Source organism: Dermacentor albipictus, chromosome 8, assembly GCF_038994185.2.
Source record: "Dermacentor albipictus isolate Rhodes 1998 colony chromosome 8, USDA_Dalb.pri_finalv2, whole genome shotgun sequence".
Taxonomy (NCBI): domain Eukaryota; kingdom Metazoa; phylum Arthropoda; class Arachnida; order Ixodida; family Ixodidae; genus Dermacentor; species Dermacentor albipictus.
In genome coordinates, this window is record NC_091828.1 from 62,521,616 (window position 1) to 62,531,661 (window position 10,046).

The 10,046-nt window shown below is 45.9% G+C and overlaps 1 protein-coding gene across 1 annotated transcript; it reads left to right on the forward strand.

Moving 5' to 3' along the window:
• Positions 1 to 1,587: 1,587 nt before the first annotated feature.
• Positions 1,588 to 8,705, forward strand: LOC135921774 (uncharacterized). The gene is made up of 3 exons (XM_065456076.2): positions 1,588 to 2,220; positions 5,800 to 6,357; positions 6,967 to 8,705. Exons 2-3 carry the CDS (start codon positions 5,840 to 5,842, stop codon positions 8,441 to 8,443), a joined length of 1,995 nt encoding a protein of 664 aa, XP_065312148.1. The 5' UTR covers positions 1,588 to 2,220; positions 5,800 to 5,839; the 3' UTR covers positions 8,444 to 8,705.
• The last annotated feature ends 1,341 nt before the right edge of the window (positions 8,706 to 10,046 follow it).

Sequence of the window (10,046 nt, forward strand, 5' to 3'; positions counted from 1 at the left end):
CACATTTTGTATAGCCCATTTTATTGCCCAATCTTCATTCTATTGTGTGTTTTTTTCTTGAATTGGCTGGTTTCTATACGCTTTTACAAAGAAGCGCTTTGATGTACATCTAAATACAACTATCTAATTCTGAATACTTGCCTTTGCATAACCAAGATAGTCCATATTTAGCGGTTCCTGTCGTCAAAACTATTAATGTACCTATGAACTGGAAACCAGGCAAGAAAATGGTTTGATTTCCAATATTTTTCGTTGAATGCATTGAGCTTTCAAGCTGCGCAACTCAACGAAAAAGAAATAACGCAAATTGGCTACAAAGGATATATATCGCTCGCTTTGATACACTTGATAGCATTCGCCATGATATTGTAGCACACGCTTTGGCACGGATGTCAGGTTGCGCTCAGATCTACGTCCCAACAAACAGCAAAAAAAAAAAGGAATGACACCGACTTGCATATCCTTATGTGATTTGAAAGCAAAAGACTTACGATTTCTCCAGTGAATTGGTTGCGTGCATGACACGTGACCTCATACATTGTGAGATCTCCTTCACAACTCTACCTTATTCTCCCTTGCACTGTATTGTACCAACCTTAATATCCTTTTCTCCACCGTAATTCACCTTGCTCAAATTTGTACCAACCTTAATTCGCGTTTATGAACTTTAATCCACCTTAATCCCCTTTGGTGCACCTTGGTTCATATTAATTCACCTTGCTCTAATTTTTACCACTCTCCTTACTCTCCTTTATTCAACTTTATTTCACATTTGTTCACATGACTTCACGTTAATTCAGTTTACTTCACATTCATTAAGCTTACATTACTTGTTCTAACTTTAATTAACTTCACCATAATTACCCATTATTACTAAGAATTAACGGTATTATACCAATTACTATTGTCTTTATTACTATACTGAAGCCATACAAGACGCTGATGACGTCACTGGAGCTGAGGATTTTTTGGTACCATCGCTCGATTGCGCCGGATATTCTGCGTCATGGGACATATTATGCTTTCGCAATAAAAAAACAAATATGTTGACAAGTGTGCGAAGGGATCGATAATAGCAGCGGCCTACATGTTGGTCAGACTTTTCCTTCACATGCTGGAGTACTGAGCCGGAGTTGGTTTTAATACGTTACTAACACTTCTTGCACGTCACTTTTTTGTACTTTCGCTATGCAGGAGTAAAAATGTATGCATGAGAGAAATATATTTCTCACATGTGAACACTGAGCGCTCTTTTGGAACCGTCCAATCCGTACAGTTGTCAGTGAAACATTAGAAAGGAGCGTCTTTTTTTTTTTCTTGAGAACTTGACCTACGCGGAACCCAACAGAAACAAAAATAAAGGAAGTCAAATGCGTTGCCCCGCGGCGTGGGTGACTCTGCCGACTTTCCTGTTTGACACTCGCCACAGTTCGATTTGGCGCAGCAATGCGCCACTTGAAATTATCTACGCTCCGCCCCGCACTCCCTCGGAACTTACACTCGCGGGCTTGATTTCGACGGGCCGCTGCACGCAACTGCAGCCGCTAAGGTCAGGCGCTTCCAACTTCCCGGAGGAGCACCCTCGCCCGTCCGGAGATGCCGAAACGCGCGCGTGCGCCGGAGCCGGACGTTGGAGGGAACCGCCGCGCGAGAGTTTCGCGCTTTCGCACCGGCGGGGCTGGCTGCGGCGTAGCCGAAACGACGCCGCTCTCGGATCTGCGCCACGCAGGAGGAGTCGTGGTGCGGCTACGCTCGTCACGACAACGCCCTACGGGAGCGGTTCGCACTTTCTTCGCAAATTGTGACTCACGCGACCGTGCAGCCGTGTTTTGCTCGACGCGTGTGTGCGTCTGTGTGTTTCTGCGCTGCCGCAGCAGTCAAGCGGGATGGCGCCTGCTCGACAAGACTCACCGCTCGCCACCCTCGTCCACTGAGTTATCTCCTCTGTGGTGGTTCCGGTGAATGTTGCCGTGTTCCGGGCGGGAGCGTGAAGACAAAGGAAAGAGTTCAGTCTGCGACGACGTTGTAACAATGCGCTGACATAGGCGAACAGTTGTGGTGCAAAAAAAGTGCTCAGAAGTTCGCGAAAACAACGTGCTCGGACACAAATAGTGTCTTGTGGAATTTTTTGCTGTTTTCGACAAAGGAAGGAAAAAATGTAGCGACAAAGATCGAGAAGAATAAGGCTCGAATGCACGCCCAAGAGTGTGCCAATCATCGGTAAGTAGACTTTTCTGTAGTAGCCGGGAATTCTGGGCGATTTCGAATTGTTTAGACGACTTCAGCGTGCTCATGACGCAGAAATTCCGCTTGCACGAGTAGACATTTCATCTGGGACACGTGTCTTATTCTGAGTAAAGAGGAACGCATTTGTCAGCAGCGCATTTCTAGTTTTGTTGTTACTGACCAAAATGCTTTTTTGCTTAAGTTATTGACGACGAAGTGTGTGCAAGCGTAACAGCTGCCTCTTTTTTATGCTGGTAGTGATTGTGCAGTTCCGCGTAAATGACATCAGTAGGATAACTTTTAACTTGACATTGTGCTGAATTCACGAAGCTGTACTGCCTCATTCCCTTGAATAATGTTACTAACAGTTTGTTTATATTCACAGATTCACACTTGTCGCACATAAACCGTTTACTTTACTTCTGTGAAGCTTCATTTAGAAAAAAGTATAAATTCAGTGCTCTCTTTTTTAATTTAGGCAAAGTTCTTGGTCGGACACACTTTTGTTATGCATGTTATGACCTCCCAGAACAGAAATAACAAATAAAGACACCCCAACTTCATTTTTTTTTCAGTATGTTAGGCTGTATGGCAGCGTGAATTACAAGGAAGACATGAGGCAGATACGCTGTACTTTAAGTTTACCTGTATAACACTTATGCGCACAATTTATACGGACATGAGTGATAAAGATATTTATCTACACTTACATATCGCTTAGAATGTAGACCAAAGGCCTTAAACATAGGAACTGTTGGGAACTGAAATAAAACACGGGAATTATCTTGAGGATAGAAGGGACAAGTGCATGTGGCTCTTAACCGCGATGCGAAAAAAATTGCCACTAAGTATTGAGTTGAAAAGGCAGCCTATAAGCAAACAGGCGATTTTAAGCCAAATAAAAGAAAGATCAAGCGGCTGATAAACGTGCTATATGAAAATTATGCATCACACTATGTCAGGATTAAGGATATTATGTTATATTATGTTATTATATGTTAAGGTTTGGTCTTCTGCCCTAGTTGTGCAGTGCATAGTTGCAGCACTTATACCGGACAGAGCACATTAGCAGAATGCATCTTTAGTAGTGCGTACTTACACATTTTTTTAGAAAACCATTTAATAATTTAACGTTGCTGCTCGCCCCATATTGCACTGCCCTTTTATTATATTTACGACATTAACAATGGCCACTCATTGTTAGGTTTTCTGATAGTATGTTCCCTTTTCACTTCGTCATCAGTGTGTGGCGCTTCACGTGCATTTTGTTACTGGGTTATTGGTTTTACGCGGCAAATCTTTTCGGTTCTGCAGTGTTGGGCTGATGAGTAGCTTGTGTTCTAGCGATTATGGCTTCTATACTGACACCACGGCTATTACTTCTATTTTAGGGCTATAAAGGTTGTCTCAAAGTGTTGTGAAGCTTAAATTAAGTACTACAACCAGTATTCATATATGCACAGGCATTTTCATGGGCTACACAGTAAAATACACTTTGACAATTTCGATTCACGCATACATTCTTAAACTGCAGAGCACCTAGATGTACCGGTCTTCATGCAAAACAAGTACATAAGATAAAACTCCCACTTTCAGTCACCTAAATTTTCGAGCTCGAAAGCCGAACTGTTCTAGATCATAATTTTTGTAAAGTCTTTGATCACAGACGTCGCAGTCATAGAAATTGGCCTAGATTTAGTTGCAGAGGCCATTGACAACTATCAGCCTTTCGTGCTTTCACATTCCGGTGCCTAAGGGTATTATGACAGCGCATTGTTTTAAGTGGTGTGGCCACGAGGACTGCCTGGGATCGCGTTTGACATGCAGTAAATCTGCAGTAAATCTCGCTACATGAATGAGATACACCGTTGCCGGAGTATTGCGCACGACGCTGCAGTCGCTATAAACAGATGCAGATCAACATCCGGCACTCTCCTATAATTATGTGTAAGGAATACCACTATAGCTTGGGTACCAACACCGACAATTTCGCCGAGCTGTAAACGAACCATTGTCTCTGCGAGTAGTTCATAGCGCAGGCCACATTTCCAGAAGAAGTTGGCATTTGGAGGACATCATCTTGGAAATTACAGTACTTAGCGCCTCGTCGTCCTTCCTTTGGAGCTAGGAACAAGCGGCACAGGGGCTCTACCATACGTATTCTGTATAGTCTCGCGACTGCGTGGAGAAAAATGCACACGAGGGACCAGCCACCAGTGAGTAGAAGCCTGCGAAAAAGACTAGTCGACAATCTGAGTGGTGGACATCCTGCATGGAAGCGACAGTCTATGGCTGTAGCACCACTAGTGCACTTGCCCTAATAGGAACACTGTGCGGACTACACGGCGAATGGTCTACGTAGCGTCTGCATCGTAGTTGAATCTAGACGATGTGCAAACGCACGCATGGTTTCTCGAAAGTTAAAACCAACCGGTACACTCACCACTGCTGAAATATCGTATCAATAGTACCATTACGTTCCTTATTAAAGAGCAGAGATTTCTCTTCATATTACTTCCCAATCGTTCTTCGAACACAAGCTGACATTGGCGTTGCGACAAAAATAGATTCTATTCTACTGGGAATGCGAAGAGGGGTAAATAATAATTACTACTCAGTTGTTATCAGGCCTACAGTAGTGTACGTTTAGTTCCTAATGAGAAATATATCCCCGCTGGTACTGAGCGAAAAAAAGAATCTTGCGAATATCTTCTGAAATTTCTTGCAGTCTTAAACCTTGTCGTTGCTTGCTCAGTCGAGACTATGTTCTAGGCTATCTTGTTTTCATTGTGCGAAATATAGTATTACTGTGCAATAATGTATCCGGTTGAAGGAGTAACTGGAGCATTTTCTTATTTCGTTCCTGCGCCTGTTAGAAGCTGTTTAGTCTGCCTTATTTAAAAAGGAATTGGGCCGTGAGTGAACTTCACATCCTCACTCAAGCGTTCTTGTTTTTTTCATCAACTTTTTAGGGTACACACAAGGTCACTGACGGCGTTCTGTAATAGATTCGAATTGAGAGCAAATTTAACAGATTGATGAACATGTCCAAAACCATAAATTGAAACTTATATGACAACAAAGTAAACTTTAGATGTTGGAGTTTGTCATGACAGGTAGCGATGGCAAGGTGCTTACAGAAATGGATGGCAAATGAATGCAACTTCCCGCGGTCACAATTGCAGGGTTAAGCATCCACCTGAGTGGCATTCAACTACGGACAACACTGTGTTGCACCCGTGTGTAGCCATATTTTCTTGCGTAAGCGTAGTGTAAACTACGTAAAAGGGAAAGTTAAAAGCGCGGGAGCGTTTTGTATACATCGTAATATGTACGTGCGTTGTAAAATTCAGCTGTCCTATGGAAATGCAGGAAGGCTCAGTTTTTTTTTATGTGGTGCCGACGTTAGCTTGTGTATGACTCAGCGAATCTTGTGCAATAGCTCTTGTTGTCATGTTTTCTTAAGTAAAACAACATGACGATGTCTACACGATAAGGAAGAATAACGCAAAGAACAATAGACAGTGAACTACTTTGTATGTTAACGGACTTCCTTCACTTGTTCTCTTTCAGATGAAGGAAACTCTCAAGGGCGAGGCCTCGTGAAGCAATCATGAAGACGGCCTCCCTCTACGTTACGTGGTTTACCTGCGCCCACGCGGTGGCATCGCTCGCATCTGCTGCTTACGGCAGTGAGGATTACGGCAGCGAGGATTTCTGCAACGTCACGTTACCGTGGGCTGTGTCGAGGAGCGCGTACGACGACGTCACGGACTCGGTTTTCGGAACTATCATGCAGTGTCCGCCACACTTGCACGGTTGCTCAGACGAACTCCTCAGCTGCAGACCCGCCACGTACACGGCGACCTGCTCCTGCGCGCCAAACTGCCGGGCCTACAGGGACTGTTGCTGGAACGCCGCGTACCGGGAGCCGTCGGATACCGAGATTCCCGAGAGCTCGTGCGTGGAAGTGCAAATAGGATCTTCGTTTAAGAAGTTCATCTACATGGTCACAGGCTGTCCGCCCGCGTGGCCCGAGGACGACGTCCGAGAGAGATGCGTGCTGGCAGAAACGTTTAACGATACGTTCTACCTCATCCCTGCGACAAGCGTGAAGCACGTGACTTACAAGTGAGCACTAGGGCCCCAATTTTGTTTCCTCTGGGACGGCCTCGGTTGCCTACGTTCTGTAGAGCCTTACGTAGCTATGCTAGGGACACTGGCATAAAGCATGTTTTCATGTATGTAACTTTTGAGGGTAAACTTGCATAAGCCATCCTGGCAGTCTGCCTTAGCGACTTCCCGCTGCTTTACGCACATGTAATGTATTTCCTTGACGTATTGCTCGTCAGCTTTGCCTAAAAAAAGAATTGAAGGCCACGTATCATGACAGCACGATGCGTATAAATATAACCGTGTACTTGTAAAATCATGCCGAATCATAGAGTAGGAAATTCACAGTTACTACACTTATAATGAGCCTGCTGCTGCTGAGGTATAGTGATAATTTCCTCCCATAATATTGGATGTGCAATCCACCCGCATTTAACCAATACAGGGGCGCCGCTCGTGATTACACCGAGAAAATATAAATTAGAGCGGACTCACTAATGCCATGTCGCTGTGCGAAGTCTGCGGCTAGCCGCGATTATATGTCAGATATATTATACGTAGATATTTATGTATCTACGACATATGCTAATTTGCATGCTTTAGTGTTATTTTTCTTTATTTTCGCAGGAATGGCTATTGCGCTCTCTGCAATGACGACATCATCAATGCAACTTTTTGGAACGCAACGACCAAAGGAGCTGTGGACCGTGTTCGAGTTGTCCTTCCAGATGTCGTCGAAAACGAACCGGCCCTTCACCTCAGGCCGTGCAACGAAGACGCGCCGTACGACAATTGTACCCAAGCCGCCCCGGAATGGGTGTTGCGCAGGTGCAAGACCTACTACGCGCCAGTACAGGACGCCGATGACCCGGTCGGCCTAGTATACCGGAACGTGTACTGTGCCATCTGCAACGGCGCTAACCTCTCCGCATTGACTTGCAGTCCGGCTTTGCATCTAAGCAACGTCAGTGTTGTCAGTCGGAAGACGAACCATGTTCCTATTGCTGGCCCACCTAACCTGGCTGGGCTGTTCAAACCTGTTCTGAGGACGCCAAACTGTTACGTCGAACACGACGGTCACTGCTACATCAAGTACGCGCCGACCTTCTACAGTGCAAGGCGGAGGTCGGGCATCGAAGTAAAGCTGAACGAGACGACGACGTCATCACCAGAAACGCCCTTGCGCGAGCCGACGGGCCACTACAAGCTACACAACTACATCACCGTCATATCCATGTCACTCTCTATATGCTGCCTCGTCATGAAGATCATCGTGTTCTGCGTTTACAAGGAAGCCCGCAGTTTCTCTTCCAAGTGCACGCTGTGCCTCTCGGTGACTCTTCTTTTCACCCAGCTGTTATTTTTGGTCACCAGCTGCCAGCGTCTTCCCGGCGTAGTCTGCGCGAGCAGCGCTGTGCTTATTCATTACGGCTTCCTCTGCACGTTCCTCTGGACGACGGTGCTGTCGTTCGACATCTGGAGAAGTGTTACCGCGGTGAAGCTCTCATCTATGCGCGAGAAGACCCTAGCGGCCTACGGCATGTTTGCCTGGGGCGTACCGACGACGGTTGTTCTGGGGGCCGTCGCTGTTCAGGTGATGGCGCCGTGGTCGACCTTCTCTCCCAGCTACGGCAACCCAACTTGCTGGATCGGCACGTTCTGGGGCCTGACTACGTACTTTCTAATTCCCATGGCCACGCTTCTGTTGTTGTGCATGTTCTTTTATTTTTCGGCCGTGTTCTACATCCGCAGCACATCCACTGCCGTGTGCCCTTCGCACGATGACTCGGAGCTCAGCGGAGGAGCAGGAAGTCGAGCCAGGCAGCAGAGAAACCATGCCGCGCTCTTTGCTCGTCTTGCTCTCATCATGGGCGCCGCCTGGGCCATCGCATTTCTGGGAACATTTATGCCTTACGAGGCAATCGACTCGATTGTTAACGCACTGGTGGGTTTGCAAGGAGCGTACTTGTTTTTCGCGTTCAAAGACTACCGCTACTTGTACTCGTCGATGACGACGCGGTGGAAGTCGATGCCCCTCTACAGCAGCAGCCAGAGGACATCGAGCTTGGACGTTTCGTCTAAAAAGTCCCGCCTGTCCAGATAGATGTGAGATGAATGCGTGCGGACATTACGACGGTGCTACTGCTGCTCTCATGCTTTACACCTCAGCTAGTACGATGTCGCCGAGCTATCTCATCATTCGACATTGCCAGCGACGACTTCTGGGATACCTTCTCAAAGACTGTGTAAATACACGGAAATACAGTGCTTACTTGTCGAAACAATTTAAACGCGATAGTGAACTTGAGTGAAGTCAAACGGCGCTCCATCGGCCCCCGCTGGTTGTGCAAGAATAAAATATTTATCAGGACTAGTTCCTTGCTTTCATTGTCCCCAATCGTACTCAAGGTTAAATACCAGAGGTGTTTAGCATAGCTTTGGCGTGTTAACGTTACAGATATCAGTGACGACTTGGAGCTGGAGAGCAGCTTCTCAAGCATCTTACCGCACTTGTGCAAATCAGACAGATTGTCCTATCCGTAGCAGCATTTCTACCTTCATGAACTTGTTATATACCTGATATCTGCGACTTTTGCCCACGAGCTGCTTACATTTTGATGCGGAACACTTTGCCATTGACAATAGCAACACGAGTTTTATCCACGATGTGTAGTGACTATGCACACTATCCTTACCCGTTCGAGGCCTTACCAGTTCTCATGCGCGACCGACTAGAATGCACGGCACCGTAGTCGTCGTAATTGAGGCCACAAATCAATTCGCAATCAGAAACGTTCTTCCTTTTTTTTTCACTCCTTTTTATTAGGGCATAAATCGCGGCTCCTTATGCACCTGGACTGCCGCAACAAAAGACGTGCTTGAAGTGCGCTGGGTATTATTTCTCCACGAAACCAATAATGAGGAAAACGCGACTGCTTGCTGTTGCGGTAACTGGTTGGCCAAACTGCGCCATTCCTAATGCAGAGTGTCGGGTAGAATTTCATCCCAGTTAATCTTGCCAGTACGCAGCTACTGGAAACGTCCGCGTAGGTGACGGTATAAGGTGTCACGAGTTCAACTGGGTCAAAAATTATTATGCCGCCTGCGAGACAAATTGTGGGCGGAACTGAGCTTTCACTAAATTAGGTTCATTTGCATTCGCAAAACGGAATTCGTCCCTTCTTGGATAACACATTAGGCGAGGAGCTTTTTAAACTGAAGTTTCGTGAAACTAATCGCTTATTTACTCGTAGACTCTTACTGACGTTACCGTGTTTGATCCAGTTCTCAAAAGTTGTAGTGCACTTGTCAAACATCGCACTCGTCGACTTCAAAATTGGTTGCACTTCGACGAAAATCGTGGTCATCTCTTTTTGTTTGTTTGTTTGTTTCGGGGCTAGTGATTAAGTAGACGACGTCAAACGACCCAACAATAAGTTTTACCGTTAGCGCCGCGGCTTGCAGGTAAATTTTTGCTGGGTAGAGGATGGTCGCCGTTTGCGAGAAAACGGCCCCTACTTCAGCCCGCCCTTTTAAATTTTGTGTTGGATTTGTCGCCTTCATCAAAGCCTACAGGTCTCATTCCAGCATCACTGTCTGAAACGATACTTTTTCTGTGTCAGCGATCATTTTCACCGCACTTGTTCTGAACCTCAGGAGAAGTTTAACAAGATCGCTATTTTCCAGAAAGTTATTGAGATGTTGCA